The 18,506-nt window shown below is 49.3% G+C and overlaps 1 protein-coding gene across 4 annotated transcripts in view; it reads right to left on the reverse strand.

Annotated features, from left to right (window-relative positions):
• Positions 1–18,506, reverse strand: part of ALDH18A1 (aldehyde dehydrogenase 18 family member A1) — a 387,760-nt gene that overhangs the window by 156,028 nt on the left and 213,226 nt on the right. For all 4 annotated transcript variants that reach the window (XM_078643525.1, XM_078643523.1, XM_078643524.1 and 1 more), the window contains one exon: positions 16,985–17,109. In XM_078643525.1, coding sequence (XP_078499651.1) covers positions 16,985–17,109 — 125 coding nt within the window. The remainder of the gene's footprint in view (positions 1–16,984; positions 17,110–18,506) is intronic.

An 18,506-nucleotide genomic window follows, 5' to 3' on the forward strand; every position in this document is an offset into this window, starting at 1 on the left:
TTGAAAACAGATTGCTACATTGTACAGATAGAATAGAAATTTCAGATGTTGAGGAGCATGAGAATATTACTATAAAAGTCAGAGATGCAAAAATGTGCCCAACTGCAGGTACAAAGTGGATAGATATCCTTCCACTTGTTTTGATGTTTCTGAGAAACACTATTGATAAAAAGACAGATTTAAGTCCACGTAATATTATGATGGACAAGGTTATGAGACAGACATTCATACCAGAGAAAAGAATGATGACTATCAATGATAGCATCAATTTAGAGAATTTCAGGAATTTATCAGATGAAATGATCTCTGTGTTTGATGAAGACGAAACTGAAGTGCAAACAAGAGAAAAAGAGCAAGTATTTGATCTGTTACCAGGTAAAAGGATCAGGAAAAAGGTTCGTCTAAAAGGAAATACTCTAGTGCCAAGGTGGCAGAAAAGGAGGTCAGTCAGTCTTGTCACGACAAATGCAGAGAAGTGCAAAAGACTGAAGAGGTGGATTGACACTGGCCATACTTTTCGTGTAAATACACCTGAAAATCCTGATGAGAATAGTGTCACAATTGATGATTCAGATTCTGAAGAAGAGCCTGAAGAGAATCCAGATCTTGAAGGTCGACAAGTTGGTCGATATCTGGAGAACACGAAAAGAAAACAAGCCTTGATTGAAGAAGACTTGAAAGTTGTGACTGAAGACTCAGAAAATGATGGAAATATGCCAGAAAAAGAAGCAGAAGAAGAATGTGATCAGATTGTGATTCAAGACCAGGAGAGTATTGAAAAGCAGAAAAGTAGCTTTGAAAGCAGGAACAGGAATTCTGAAACTGGGAAGTTGAAGGTAATTGAAGAAGAAAATGAATTGCCAAGTACCAACTACAAAGATGACGTTCCTAACGGAGTGAAGCTGCCGAGTAAAGAAGTGCCTGAGTTTGAAGTTGAAATTTCTGACACTGATACTGATGAGAATGATGAAGATTCTCAAATAAGAAAATTCAGAAAAGGAGCTTGGAGAACAGAATGTAATGTGACCAAGCAAAAGAAGAAGTTACTAAGAAAAAGTAACTGGCCAGAAGAAATTGAAGGCCTAAAATTCAAATTGAAATACAGATCAAAGAAACAGATTGATGAAAAATGAAGTCAAAAAGATTCTGTAAAGAAAAGTGAGGCAGGAAAGAAAATAGAAGTGATACCTGTAGTGGAGGTAAATGATGAGAGTCAGAAAGAGATTGAAAACAAAAATGACAATGATTGAAGTGCATACCTGTTAAATTTTAGGTTTTCTGTTTTTGGCATAAGGCTGAAGAAAATGTGTTAGATGACACAAGGTCGAAGAAATTCTGTTAGCTGAAAAATTAATTTGTGACATTAGGTCGAAGAAAAACTGTTAGAAGGTTTAAAGAGTATAAAAAAAAAAAAAAAAAAAAAAAATTTGAAAAAGGGGGGTGTTAGAAATTTTTAGAAAATTTAGGTAAAATGTTTAAAATTTTTGTTTTATTTTTCTTTGCAAGCTTAATGAAAATACATTCAACAAGCTCAAGATGCTTAATTTTAAAATTGTTGTAAGATGTCTCTGATATATATGCTCCTAATAATTCTGCTTTGGTTAATTTAGGTTACTTTTCCTTTAGAAATTAACAAAGAGAAGTTTAAGGTCAATAGGACAAGCAAAGTTTCAGCTAGTCAAGACAAACATAGTATAATACTGACAATTTATTAGTTATAGTTTTTGCAACACATTTATTGAAGCTTAGTTGTATGTTACACAAGAGAAAGAAATAGAACTAGAGGGGTTTCTTAAAACTCAATATGAGAATTGTAGATAAATTGATAAGATAAGTCTTTAGAACTACTAACACAGGTGAAATTGAATCATGTTCATCTTAGATAAAAATTTTTGCTAAATTTTGGGTGGTGGTGTGGTGATTTGTTAATCACCAGATGAGGGAGTTGATGGAGCGAGATAGAAAACAGAAATCTGTTTAAACTCGTGAAGTCACACTTCCATAAATAAATTAATAATGCTAACAATTTGTGCTATGTGTGTGCTAATTCAATTTAGTTTAAAGTTGCATTTTCACAGAACACGCGGGAAACTAACATGTGTGCTCATAAATGTGCATTATGTTGCATTCTTATGTATGTGGAAAATAATAAATTAATCTTGTCTATTGTCATGTCATAACTAATAGCAGCTGTTTTTAAAAATAATGGCATGTGCTTATTTTGCTTTCCTTGTCTATGTGATGTCATTTCTACTATTCTAGGTGCACATAAGGTTTTATGGATTCATGAAGACTGGTAGATATAAAATGCTGCTTTATTTGTGCTTTACTGCTAGGTAATTTAGACTAATGGGTTAATTATTAGTAATGATGGGAGGCAACAGAACAAACTGTATTTCTTTCATTAATTATTCTTTGTGTTTGTTTATATAATAGTTTTACAAATGAAGCTTAGAGATGGCTGCAGGAAAATAGTACACTTTTAAAAGTGGCGCAGGAGAGGTGGCGCAGAAAATTGACGCTCTTTGAAAAGAGGCCTAATGATGAAAATGGCTCAAGTGAAAATAATTCTGAGAAGGATGGAAAAGGCCTCTGAGCTTTTATTTTGAAAGGTTTTGGAATGAACTGCCAAAAAAGATGACTCTTTGGAGAAATTTGCTAACGTTTGCTAACGTGCCACGGGAGTTCAGAGCTGACAGGCTCAAGGTTGAAAGGAAGCTTTCGCTACAAAATGTAGCAGCCTAAGGAAGAACTGCCAAGACTTCTAAATGAACAATGAACTAGTGAATTTGCCCGGGCATGTAAGAAGTAGGTGTCACAGTCTACTGTGGTACGAGGTGGCTCAGCCAATGGAGAACTAGAATTCGTCTGCTGGAATGTGAAAAATAGTTAGCTCAGCTTAATTTAGGGTATAAGAATAGGTTCAGAGAACACATAGTTGGCTTACGCTCGAGAAATTCTGGAGGACGATGTTATGCTGATGGACTTTACACGTGAGGACAGGAGTTTTTATTAATTACTTTATTACTAGGTGATGAGGGTAGAGACAGAGATATAGTTAGGATTTTGGAAATGCTTAATTTTACTTATTCCTGCTAATGAATAATAATTCTTGATTTATGCTCTTTTTATAAATACTGAATAAATCTTTCTTTATGACAATTTCTAATGCTTGCTTAATAAAATACCAAAACCTAAGTTATCCTAGATGTGTTTAAATAAACTTTCTAAAATGACAAGCTGGTCTTGATTATTGTAGATAGTTTAAACAACTATATTTAGATCTTATCGCCTCATGATTCAGTCGCTCTATTGATGATATGGGCCTAGTGTTGTATTGTAAGTTTGTTGGTAGTAGATAGTGTCATTTGTGCAATATTTTGGTGAGAGCGCTGGATCAGTAGAAGGCCCTATTCCTTTCTGTGACAATCTCAATCTCAAAACTTCCTTGAAGTGGGCCATTCAGATGGCCTGGCTCTATGCATCAACTGTAGCTTGCCTAGCTGCAAATCTGTTGGGGCGACTGGTATCACTGTAGACTAGGGTCAGGTAAAGTCTTTGGATCAAGTTGGTAATTGTGTCTTTGGAAAAACCGTTGGTGGATTACCGTGATCTGTAACACTGGGGTTCAAGCTAAAGCCAGAGTTAGACAAGGACTCAAAGACCAGTAAATTAAAAAAAATTGTCCTTTACTGGCGTTTTGAAGCATGGCTAGTGGAGGTGTTTTGAAGCATGGCTAGTGGAGGATTTAAAATGTAAGATCAAACAACGTGAATATGTGGTAGGAACAGTGCTATTTATGTTTCTCAGTAACCAACACAGAGCAGAGTGAGAACATATTTCTGCTGTGTTTTTAAAACCTATACTACACCTCAAAGTGATAGGGATTATCGAATTTTTTAACCAATCTTTGGCACAGAGGGCATTTTTATATCCCTTCGATCCACTTGAGAGGAGCTAGTTGCGATAGTTAGGCAGCTAACGTAAAATCACATTTGAAAAAAACTGGTGAAATGTTGCCGTGATAATTAAGAGATGTAAGAGCAACAATGCCTGCTTGCATCATGATAGAGGAACTGTGGACCATGTTTTGTAGTAAAAAAAAAAATTACGTTTTTAAAAAGCAAAGAAAACGTGAAAATGCTCCAAATTCAGATTATGATTAAAGTCAGTAATGAGAGGAGATTAGTGTGAATCCTTGTATCTTGCTGACAGCTAGACTGTAAACTAGACAAGCATTTACAATGCAATAGGTCTCGCCTTCGAAAAAGTTAGAGCTAATGGCATTGTAAATGACACACTTTTTATTTATGGGTTGGTTTTGAAAACAGATAACTAATTGTCATTGTCATTTACAATGCCAATAGCTTAATCTCTCGCAAATGCGAGACCTATTGTATTTGCACACACACACACCCACACAGAGCCACACACACACAGAGCACCACACACACACAGAGCACCACACACACACACAGAGCCACACACACACACACAGAGCCACACACACACACACACACACACACACACAGAGCCACACACACACACAGAGCCACACACACACACAGAGCCACACACACACACAGAGCCACACACACACACAGAGCCACACACACACACAGAGCCACACCCACACACAGAGCCACACCCACACACAGAGCCACACCCACACACAGAGCCACACACACACAGAGCCCCCCCACACAGAGCCCCCCCACACAGAGCCCCCCCACACACAGAGCCCCCCCACACACAGAGCCCCCCCACACACAGAGCCCCCCCACACACAGAGCCCCCCCACACACAGAGCCCCCCCACACACACAGAGCCCCCCCACACACACAGAGCCCCCCCACACACAGAGCCCCCCACACACAGAGCCCCCCCACACACAGAGCCCCCCCACACACAGAGCCCCCCCCACACAGAGCCCTCCCCACATGCACACAGAGCCCCCACATGCACACAGAGCCCCCCCACATGCACACAGAGCCCCCACATGCACACAGAGCCCCCCCACATGCACACAGAGCCCCCCCCACATGCACACAGAGCCCCCCCCACATGCACACAGAGCCCCCCACACACAGAGCCCCCCACACACAGAGCCCCCCACACACACACACAGAGCCCCCCCCACACACACACACAGAGCCCCCCCCACACACACACACAGAGCCCCCCCACACACACACACAGAGCCCCCCCACACACACACACAGAGCCCCCCCCCCCACACACACAGAGCCCCCCACACACACACAGAGCCCCCCACACACACACACACAGAGTCCCCCCCACACACAGAGCCCCCCCACACACACAGAGCCCCCCCACACACACAGAGCCCCCCCACACACACACAGCCCCCCCCACACACACAGAGCCCCACACACACAGAGCCCCACACACACAGAGCCCCACACACACAGAGCCCCACACACACACAGAGCCACACACACACACACAGCCACACACACACACAGAGCCACACCCACACACAGAGCCACACCCACACACAGAGCCACACACACAGAGCCACACACACAGAGCCACACACACACAGAGCCACACACAGAGCCCCCCCACACACAGAGCCCCCCCACACACAGAGCCCCCCCACACACAGAGCCCCCCCACACACAGAGCCCCCCCACACACAGAGCCCCCCCACACACACAGAGCCCCCACACACACAGAGCCCCCCCACACACAGAGCCCCCCCCACACACAGAGCCCCCCCACACCAGAGCCCTCCCCACATGCACACAGAGCCCCCCACATGCACACAGAGCCCCCCCACATGCACACAGAGCCCCCCCACATGCACACAGAGCCCCCCCACATGCACACAGAGCCCCCCACGCGCACACAGAGCCCCCCACACACAGAGCCCCCCACACACAGAGCCCCCCACACACAGAGCCCCCCACACACAGAGCCCCCCACACACAGAGCCCCCCACACACAGAGCCCCACACACACAGAGCCCCACACACACACACAGAGCCCCACACACACACACAGAGCCCCCCACACACACACACACAGAGCCCCCCACGCGCACACAGAGCCCCCCACACACAGAGCCCCCCACGCGCACACAGAGCCCCCCACACACAGAGCCCCCCACACACAGAGCCCCCCACACACAGAGCCCCCCACACACAGAGCCCCCCCACACACAGAGCCCCACACACACACACAGAGCCCCCCACACACACACACACAGAGCCCCCCACACACACACACAGAGCCCCCCACACACACACAGAGCCCCCCACACACACACAGAGCCCCCCACACACACACAGAGCCCCCCACACACACACAGAGCCCCCCACACACACACAGAGCCCCCACACACACAGAGCCCCCCACACACACAGAGCCCCCCCACACACACAGAGCCCCCCCCACACACACAGAGCCCCACACACACAGAGCCCCACACACACAGAGCCCCACACACACAGAGCCCCACACACACAGAGCCACACACACACACAGAGCCCCCCACACACACAGAGCCCCCCCACACACACAGAGCCCCCCCACACACACAGAGCCCCCCCACACACACAGAGCCCCCCCACACACACAGAGCCCCACACACACAGAGCCCCACACACACAGAGCCCCACACACACAGAGCCCCACACACACAGAGCCCCACACACACAGAGCCCCACACACACAGAGCCCCACACACACAGAGCCCCACACACACACACAGAGCCACACACACACACACAGAGCTCCACACACACACACACACACAGAGCTCCACACACACACACACACACAGAGCTCCACACACACACAGAGCTCCACACACACACACACAGAGCTCCACACACACACACAGAGCTCCACACACACACACAGAGCTCCACACACACACACACAGAGCTCCACACACACACACAGAGCTCCACACACACACACAGAGCTCCACACACACACACACACACAGAGCCCCACACACACAGAGCCCCACACACACAGAGCCCCACACACACAGAGCTCCACACACACACACAGAGCTCCACACACACACACAGAGCTCCACACACACACACACAGAGCTCCACACACACACACACACACACACACACACACAGAGAGCCCCCCACACACACACAGAGCCCCACACACACAGAGCCCCCCACACACACAGAGCCCCCCACACACACAGAGCCCCCCACACACACAGAGCCCCCCCCACACACACAGAGCCCCACACACACACACAGAGCCCCACACACACACACACACAGAGCCCCCCACACACACACACAGAGCCCCACACACACAGAGCCCCACACACACACACAGAGCCCCACACACAGAGCCCCACACACACAGAGCCCCACACACACAGAGCCCCGCACACACAGAGCCCCACACACACAGAGCCCCACACACACACACACACACACACACAGAGCTCCACACACACACACACACAGAGCTCCACACACACACACACACACACAGAGCTCCACACACACACACACACACAGAGCTCCACACACACACACAGAGCTCCACACACACACACACAGAGCTCCACACACACACACAGAGCTCCACACACACACACAGAGCTCCACACACACACACACACACAGAGCTCCACACACACACACACACACACAGAGAGCCCCCCACACACACACAGAGCCCCACACACACAGAGCCCCCCCACACACAGAGCCCCCCACACACACAGAGCCCCCACACACACAGAGCCCCCCACACACACAGAGCCCCCCACACACACACAGAGCCCCCCCCACACACACAGAGCCCCCCCCACACACACAGAGCCCCCCCCACACACACAGAGCCCCCCCACACACACAGAGCCCCCCCCACACACACACAGAGCCCCACACACACAGAGCCCCACACACACACACAGAGCCCCACACACACACACAGAGCCCCCCACACACACACACACACAGAGCCCCACACACACACACACACAGAGCCCCACACACACACAGAGCCCCAAACACACACACACACACAAAGCCCCACACACACAGAGCCCCACACACACAGAGCCCCACACACACACATAGCCCCCCCACACACACAGAGCCCCCCACACACACACAGCCCCCCCACACACACAGAGCCCCCCCACACACACACACAGAGAGCCCCCCCCACACACACACACAGAGCCCCCCACACACAGAGCCCCCCACCCACACACACAGAGCCCCCCACACACACAGAGCCACATACACACACAGAGCCACACACACACAGAGCCACACACACACACACACAGCCCCCCCCACACACACACACACACAGCCCCCCCCCACACACACAGAGCCCCCCACACACACACACAGAGCCCCCCACACACACACAGAGCCCCCCACACACACACAGAGCCCCCCACACACACACACAGAGCCCCCCCACACACAGAGAGCCCCCCACACACACAGAGAGCCCCCCACACACACACACACACAGAGCCCCCCCACACACACAGCCCCCCCACCCCCACACAGCCCCCCCCACACACAGAGCCCCCCCACACACAGAGAGCCCCCCACACACAGAGAGCCCCCCACACACAGAGAGCCCCCCACACACACAGAGCCCCCCACACACACAGAGCCCCCCACACACACAGAGCCCCCCACACACACAGAGCCCCCCACACACACAGAGCCCCCCACACACACAGAGCCCCCCACACACACAGAGCCCCCCACACACAGAGCCCCTCACACACAGAGCCCCTCACACACAGAGCCCCCCCACACACACAGAGCCCCCCCACACACACACACACACAGAGCCCCCCCACACACACACACAGAGCCCCCCCACACACACACACAGAGCCCCCCACACACACAGAGCCCCCCACACACACAGAGCCCCCCCCACACACAGAGCCCCCCCCACACACAGAGCCCCCCCCACACACAGAGCCCCCCCCACACACAGAGCCCCCCCACACACAGAGCCCCCCACACACACAGAGCCCCCCACACACACAGAGCCCCCCACACACACAGAGCCCCCCACACACACAGAGCCCCCCCCACAGAGCCCCCCCCACACAGAGCCCCCCACACACACACAGCCCCCCCCACACACACACAGCCCCCCCACACACACACAGCCCCCCACACACACACACAGCCCCCCCACACACAGAGCCCCCCACACACACAGAGCCCCACACACACACACAGAGCCCCACACACACACACAGAGCCCCACACACACACACAGAGCCCCACACACACACACACACACAGAGCCCCACACACACACACAGAGCCCCACACACACACACAGAGCCCCACACACACACACAGAGCCCCACACACACACACAGAGCCCCACACACACACACACAGAGCCCCCCACACACACACACAGAGCCCCACACACACACACACAGAGCCCCACACACACACACACAGCCCCACACACACACAGAGCCCACACACACACACAGAGCCGACCCCACACACAGCGCCCCCACACACACAGAGCCCCCCCACACACACACAGAGCCCCCCACATACACACAGAGCCCCCCCCACACACACAGAGCCCCCCCACACACACACAGAGCCCCCACACACACACAGAGCCCCCCCACACACACAGAGCCCCCCCACACACACAGAGCCCCCCCACACACACACAGCCCCCCCACACACACACAGCCCCCCCACACACACACAGCCCCCCCACACACACACAGCCCCCCCACACACACACAGCCCCCCCACACACACACAGCCCCCCCACACACACACAGAGCCACACACACAGAGCCACACACACACAGAGCCACACACACACAGAGCCACACACACACAGAGCCACACACACACACACAGAGCCGCACACACACACAGAGCCGCACACACACACAGAGCCGCACACACAGAGCCGCACACACAGAGCCACACAGAGCCACACACACACAGAGACACACACACACACACACAGAGACACACACACACACACACACACAGAGCCACACACACACACACACACACACAGAGCCACACACACACACACAGAGCCACACACACACACACACAGAGCCACACACACACACACAGAGCCACACACAGAGCCACACACACACACAGAGCCACACACACACACACACACAGAGCCACACACACACACAGAGCCACACACACACAGAGACACACACAGACAGAGCCACACACAAAGAGCCGCACACACACACAGAGCCGCACACACACACAGAGCCGCACACTCACACAGAGCCGCACACACACACAGAGCCGCACACACACACAGAGCCACACACACACAGAGCCACACACACACACACACACACACACAGAGCCACACACACAGACAGAGCCACACACACAGACAGAGCCACACACACAGCGCCACACACACACACACACAGAGCCACACACACACACACACACACAGAGCCACACACACACACACACACACACAGAGCCACACACACACACACACACACACACACAGCCCCACACACACACACAGAGCCCCACACACACACACAGAGCCACACACACACACACACAGAGCCCCCCCCACACACAGAGCCCCACACACACACAGAGCCCCCCACACACACAGAGCCCCACACACACACAGAGCCCCACACACACACAGAGCCCCACACACACACAGAGCCCCCCACACACACACAGAGCCCCCCACACACACACAGAGCCCCCCACACACACACAGAGCCCCCCACACACACACAGAGCCCCCCACACACACACAGAGCCCCCCCCACACACAGAGCCCCCCACACACACACAGAGCCCCCCACACACACACAGAGCCCCCACACACACACAGAGCCCCCACACACACACAGAGCCCCCACACACACACAGAGCCCCACACACACACAGAGCCCCACACACACACACACAGAGCCCCCACACACACACAGAGCCCCCCACACACACAGAGCCCCCCCACACACAGAGCCACAGAGCCCCACACACACACACAGAGCCCCACACACACACAGAGCCCCACACACACACACAGCCCCACACACACACAGAGCCCCACACACACACAGAGCCCCACACACACACAGAGCCCCACACACACACAGAGCCCCCCACACACACAGAGCCCCCCACACACACAGAGCCCCCCACACACACAGAGCCCCCCACACACACAGAGCCCCCCACACACACACACACACACAGAGCCACACACACAAAATAACTGGTCGTCATAGGAAGGACAAAGTATAGGATCTTGTTAGGATTGAGACGCCATAATAAATAAGACCGACGAGTATGATTGTGAATGTGCAGTATTAATGCCTTCGCCTCAAAGCATGCATGGTGCATAACAGTGTACATTCTGCTTTGTGCTCAAGACCAAAGCCCTCCTCTCAGTGCCACTCACGCGGGCCCTCAAGCTTACCCCAGTATCCCCATTGCCGTATCCCATTATCAATCATCCTATTTACCCTATTGACCTGCAACTCTTCATCTTTATCCCCCTAGCTACCTCCTCAATCACCCGGCATAACACCTCCCTCACTTCACACCCATCACTTTAACTTCTCCCTGGTGTCACCACTCCAAGTGTCACCCACACTTTTCACTCACCTCGTTTCCCTTCCTCCTGCTCCTCCTCCTGCTGCAGCACTCTCAGGGGGCTGACAGACAACAAATGGGGGAGAGGACGCACGGACAGGGTGCCGGTGAAGGGAGAGATGGATGGAGGGAGAGAGGCCTGGGGCATGAGGGAGGAGGGATGTAGAGAGGGGGGTGGAGGGCAACATCGCATCCTGCTTTCTCAGCTCTAATTAGGAGAGAGCTCGGCGGCGTGGGGGAGGGGAGTGTCCTGGGCTTTGTGAAAGCTGTTGATAGATATCAATGAATCTAATCAGGTGATGCAGGACATGATAAGGACATGGAGAAGATTAAAGTGTAAAGAATCCTTCAGAATGATAGAAGTGAGGACAAGGATGCAGGAGTTAGTGCCAGTCAAGATAATGTTCCCGTAATGGTTAACTAACTGGTCATGGGAGTCAGGGAAACACAGAACGTTGGCAATAGTAGACAATCTGCCTGCCGGATAATGCTGAAGCCGGACTCTCTCTCATCCCCGAACAGTGAAGACCTCCATGCACCAACTCCCAACCCTGGCAGCGATGAGAGGCTCAGACCAGCCCCGGCCCAGATCTTCTACTGACACTCAACAAATCCTATTTCTTGGCGTGGTTTATGAAATGGAAGAGCTATATATACAGGCTTTTGAATGATTATTCTACTGACGTCACAGGGTGATAAGAGAATTGCAGCATCTTTGATCTCCCTAAAGTTTGGACGGAAACTGGCGCCTCAGGTACTCTGTATATACAACACAGGAGGAACTGGAGTCAGTTTCACAAGGTGCCCGACTTTTCGTGTGCACCGCTTCACCACCAAGGAAGGGAAGGGCAGGCAAGTTGAGAGGCACACAAGGGCAAAGAGGGTGGGCACCCGCTGCGAAAAATGCACACCAGAGGCTGTGAAAGCGTGGGGGGTGGGGGGGCACCTGCTGGCAGAAAATCGATCAGACAGTCACCACAGCTTTTGAGCTGTCCCACTTGGACGGGCTTGGCCTGACTTACGTGTGTGGTAAAAGCTTTCTTATCTTCTTTAAGGGGCCATCTGTTTCGCCCCATAAAGAAGATAAGAAAGCTTTTACCACATACGTAAGTCAAGGAAGGCAGTCCAAGTGAGACGGCTTCAAAAGAGAAAAGAGTACGTCACTAACACCTCTTTTCAAATGGCTGGCCACCGTTTAGCATGAACGGTGACGCCAGCCAATTGAAAAGAGGGGCGGAGCTTAACCTCGCAAGTGAAACTTACTGAATCTCATTAAATCTCGCCAGCGAGACTGCACATGTGCGTAGTCTTACGCTAGCCGAGACCTTAAAAACTGATTAACTGCCTGGTTTGCTTGGAGACATGACAGCTGTTTGAGGCACAAGGTAAGACAGGGGGCATGCCAAGGATGCACTGTCCTACTCAGCACCTGGTGCACTTTTTAATCAACAGACTGTTCACAGTGCAGTTACAAATCTGCATTGGACCGACAGTCCAGCACATAGGTGCAGTCAGACTGAACCTGCCTGTAGAGAGCTCCCTTCCATTCCCTTGAATAAAGGCTGGGTCTACTAACTGCAGTTAAAGGTGGACGAGTGACTTCAAATAACTGGTCCACCTTTCCCTAATGCTTGGTTCCCAGTCCAGGCAACTTATGTTTCATACATCCCCAGAAGCGTTTATCTGTCTGGTGTGATATTCTCAGGCTCATCAAACAGTACAAAAACTCACGTCAGAGAATAGGCAAGTGCAATGCTCTTGGTTTAAAAGCAGTTTTTTAGGACACATGGGGGGACCAAACGGGCAGGCACCAGTCAAACTTTTAATGAATCCTGAAGAACAAGCTTTTTACCTTATGTAATGCTCTTTCTGGTAGAGACTATCTAGAAGCAGATTCCTCACATGTTGACTATTCCCAAAGGCCTGGACCTTTGTCAAGCAACGCATTCTGATAGAGACTTCTAGCCGCAGATTCCTCACCTTTTGAATGGATGCTAAAGGAGTATTTGGAGGGAAGTCTGAACGGACTCCAAACCTCCAATCCGGCTGGACTGAGCAGGCACAATGCACCTCTCTGAGGACCTGGCTGTCCAGACAATAGTGCTTCATTCAAGTAAACTGCCTGGCCAATGCCCAGGACAGGGATTTAACGTGCCAGGTAGAATGATCGCACAGACCTTCAAGAGATGGATTCTTGCCCAAAAATTAGTAAATCTTAATGCAGAGCATGATCCAGTGGGAGATGGTTCTCTTCAGCACAGCTGTGCATTTTTCGCTCCAGAGAACTCTAAAAAGAGCTGACCCACTCGCTGTTCATTGGTGCGATCAATGTAACGGCTGCGCGCTCTTTTGAGATGCAAACAATGGAGCCCCCTTCCACTTTAGAGGGTTGATGTGCAACATAGAAAGCAAACATGGTGATATTTTGACTGACGCGGAACAGCGTCACAACTTTAGGTAGACATCATTCTAGTGTTCTCAGAACCAGTTTGTCTGGGAAGAAGGTAGTGTAAGGTGGATTGCCACAAAGAGCTGGAAGCTCACTCACTCGCCCTGTTGAGATGATGGTGATGAGGAATACAGTACTAGTGACAGGGAGCCATGAGGCACATCTGGGAAGCAACTCAAACGGCGTGCACAGCAGATAAGTAAGGGCTACATTAAGGTACAATTGGGGCATTCCAGAGGGAGAAGGGGGAAACATATTGCAGCCTTTATAAAGATCACATCACAAAACAAAGAGGGTGGATCTGGTAATGGTAGGAAGGTCGAAAGGGCCGAAAGAGAACTCTTAACTGTGCCCAAAGCACACCCTTGCCATGAAAGAACAAAAACAGATTGTCAGATAACTTTGCCTGAAGATGTTCAATTTGGTGTGTGCAGCACCAAACCACAAATTTGTCCCAACAACAGATGCATACAGTCTTTGTCGAGGGACGTTTGGCTGCCAAGATGACAACCCCCAACTCCGGAGGAAGGTAGTAGGTGTTCAGCTTTCGCCGATCAATCTCCAAGCAAGCATTAAGGTGGAGAATGCGAAGGCCTGTGTGCAGAACCTTGCCCTGTTGCGGTCACAACAGGTCCACTTTGAGGTGCAGCCTGATTGGAGGACAAATGCTAAGGCCTAGGAGTTCTGGGCACCATATTCTCCGTGCCCAATCTGGAGCCACTTTGGTGACTTGGGACCAGTCAGTCCTGATCTTCTTGAGGACTCTGGGCAGGAGTGGTATCAGCAGAAAGGCATAAAGGAGTCCAGAGTTCCCCTCAAGGCGGAACAAGTACACGCGAGACAGACATCTTTGAACCTAAAATGCGCAGAATTGTGGACATTGCGCGTTCTCGGTGGTGACTGATCGAGCCTAGTTCCTCCCCATACATGGAAGAGATCTCGTGCCACCTCCGGATGCAATTGCCACTCATGATCCACTAGGCATCAACAACTGAGTCTGATCACCTTGGCATTCAAAGAGCCTGCCAGGTGGTTCACCGCCAGAAAGATCCCACAGCGGTCCAGCAATGACAAGCGGCGCAAGCCCTCCTGGCACAGGGTCCGTGACCCCCTCTTGTCCCGTTTGTTGCAGTACCACATGGCGGTGGTGTTGCCCATGAGCACCTGTACCAGCCTCCCTTTGATGGACGGAAGGAAGGTTTTCAATGCTAAGCAGAGGACCTGCAGCTCCAGAAGGTTCATATAGAGTCAGGACTCTGCCGGGCCTAAATCCTCCGATCTCCCCCTCTCGCAAATAGCCATCCCATCCCAGAAGTGATGCATCGGTCCTCCCTGTCAGCTCAGGGTGGGGAATGAAAAGGGGTCTGCCACTAAATTAAATCACTGTACAATAACCACCACTGTAAGTCTTTTGCAGTCTCCTCTTATACCTGAAAATGGTCTGAGGTACCCTTGATGTTGGGCGTACAGAGACTTCAGTACCCTCTGATTAGCCCACATATGCCACCTGGAGTGCTCGACCAGCAGGAGCCCATTAGTCCCAGCAGGCTTAGAGTTGACCTCAGTGAAATCCAGGACCAAGGCTAAAAGATCGAGCTCACAGCCTAAATGTCGTGGACATTCTTTCCGAGGGAAAAGTTATGAGGCCAAACTGTGTCTAGAATAGCTCCATTGATCTAGGCGACATCGTGAGGTATCACAAAGGCATTAACACAACCTATTAATGTTGTGACAACATGAATTGATGGATTGAATAGACTGCGAAAGAGATGCCATCCCTTTGTGATGGTGGTGCTTCAACACTGTACTGGTACTTAATGATGATCCAGTTGGGCATAGGCATTGAATGTCTTCCTATGCCCTTCCTACATCTTTCTGACCTTTTCTTCCTGCGTATCCTTTTCAAGAGTAAGGGCGGTAGGGGTGGGGGATGAGGGGGTATTACTTTAAAGTAACAGGCACCGTCACAATGGAAACAGATCTTCCTAGAGGGCTTGTCTGCCCTTTACTACTCTTTCGCCCTCAAATCCTCCAACATGACACAATGATTCATACACCTGCTTGGTGAATGTCTCTAGCAGCTTTTTTTCTTCTACATGATGATCACCTAAATAGAAAAGGCATGCAGACAGGAAAAGTAAAGGAGAAAAAAATGATTTGCTCGGCTAGTCAGATGGAAAAGATGTTGAGTGAAAGTAAACAAAAGACTTTTAAGAGATGCTTCTCAGAAAACACTTATGAAAACATCTAGTGTGTTCCAGGATCCCTTTCACAAGAGCAGAAAAAAAGGTCAGACTATGAGGCAACAGTCAGTACAAGGCATCATGAGTAGTGGAAGCCCAAGGTGCCTTGATATGACAGGGTGATTCTTTAACTCTTATAATGCAAGCCTACTAGGATGTACTTTTCCTCATTGTTTAGACAGGTAAAGAACTGTTGGTGTTATGGGTGCTGTAATGTAACTTTGAGAACGTGTTTTTTTGGTGCAATCTAAAGTCCAAAATTAAAACAATGATGTCTGTGATAGACTTTGGGGGGGGATCATTTGCAACATTTGGACGGGTTAGATTTTCACAGTTTGTTGATATATTGATATGCACGTGGATTTGAAGTGTTGTGGCATCTCCAGATGCAACAGGAAATTATTCTAACTTTTAGCTATCAATGAAGAATCTACAATACATAACTAGAAGATTTAACTCTTAAGAACAATGAGTTATGCATTAAACAACTTCAAAGCTCATTACAAAAACATAATAATGCCTACAGGTATTTGACAATGCTTTCTTAGAAATTCTGCAGCTACTAATTAACAAAGTTTATTATTGGAACACCTACCTCTCTTTATCTTGCTTTCATATACTAAATAAAAGCAATGCACTCTTACCTTTGCTTCCATGCCTCCAAGACCAACCCGGGATTTGTTTCCAAAAGTCACAGACTGTTGATCCCCAGGGTAAAAAATGTCAATGAGTTTGGCATCATCGGATCCTGGTGGGCTGTCAAAGAGTCCTAAAATGAAGATAATGATGCTGAATTTTAGAGGTAAATTAAAGGCTTTAAAAAAGGGGAAAAATGATACATTAACAAAAGGCAGAGTAAAACCTGTTTTTACAAAAAGAACAAGAAACATGCAACTGACTGTTAAAATTGCTGGAAAAATAGTGTAATTCCAAAGGAACAGTTTATGCCTATTAAGATGCCAGGGGACTGCTAAAAAGTAATTTCTTTTTGTAATTGTATTTATAAAGTGATTACTATACCTGACAAGGCAATGAAGCGATTTACGCCAGGCAGAACGCTGCTCCAGGAACCCTAGGTTAGTGCTTACTCTAATGTTTATTGTTAGCTATTTGGATTAATATTCTGCTATTGAGTAAACCATTCAATTCATTTACTTAAGTTTCTTTGTGGTAAATTTAATGAATAGGAGTTGGGTTTGATTATTATTAGGGGGGTATGGGAGTTCATACAAATGCTATTATCTTCGAAAAGAGATGTGGAAAAATTGTAGAAATGCAATTATAGAGATTAAGGCAAAGACATTAGTGTCACAGTAGACTATGTTCAGAGACAGAAGGTGTGTCAGGATGAGAAGCATTGGGGGAATTTGAGAGAAAGTAGGGCGCCATTCATAAGTTAGGAGTCAAGGTCAGTTTTTCATGCTAGCTTTAGGAATATAAAGGAGGCTTTTTGATACAGGATACAACACTGTAAGAAAGACATTATTTGCATGAGATACGGTGCGCTAGCATTTTTGATAGGTACTCTCCAATTCAATTGAAAGAAGTGTAGGTACTCAGTACCCATTAAAAAGCACTCCACATATGAAAATCTATCCGGCTGCTTCCACTCGAGCAAACCCGCAGGGCAAGCACACTGACTAAAAATGCTCTATTTTTTATATAATTAAAGTACTTGATATATGTTCTTCGGTTTATGACTGCAAACTGTAAAAATGAGAACTTCAACTGACCCAGAAGTCGAATAGTGCGCAACCTCACATTCGGCTGGAGACTAAGAATTATCGAATGCATTTCCATTGGATCTGCCTCCCAAGAGAGCTATGTAATAAAATTAACCAAATTCCTTGAAGGGACATTGCACTTTTATATGGCTGCAATAACCAGCTAGCAGCATCCAAATTCTAAAGCGTAATAGGCTGTGGGTTCGGAGAACCATAAGAAAAGAAGACAGCATTAAATGTAGCGTTCGTAGTTCCATGTGACTAAAATTAAATCTGAGCTGTTTTGAGAGACGTTAGCACACATGTTCAGACTTTAATTAGTCTCACGTTCAAACATATAAACACTCCCCAACTGCACAGTGCTGTATAGCTACATGTGAGATTCTCTGCAAGCCCCCGTGGTTCTCTGAATTAGCCACTAATTAAGATGGAGGTCTTCAAA

The sequence above is a fragment of the Lissotriton helveticus genome, chromosome 5_1 (assembly GCF_964261635.1).
Source record: "Lissotriton helveticus chromosome 5_1, aLisHel1.1, whole genome shotgun sequence".
Classification (NCBI taxonomy): Eukaryota; Metazoa; Chordata; class Amphibia; order Caudata; family Salamandridae; genus Lissotriton; species Lissotriton helveticus.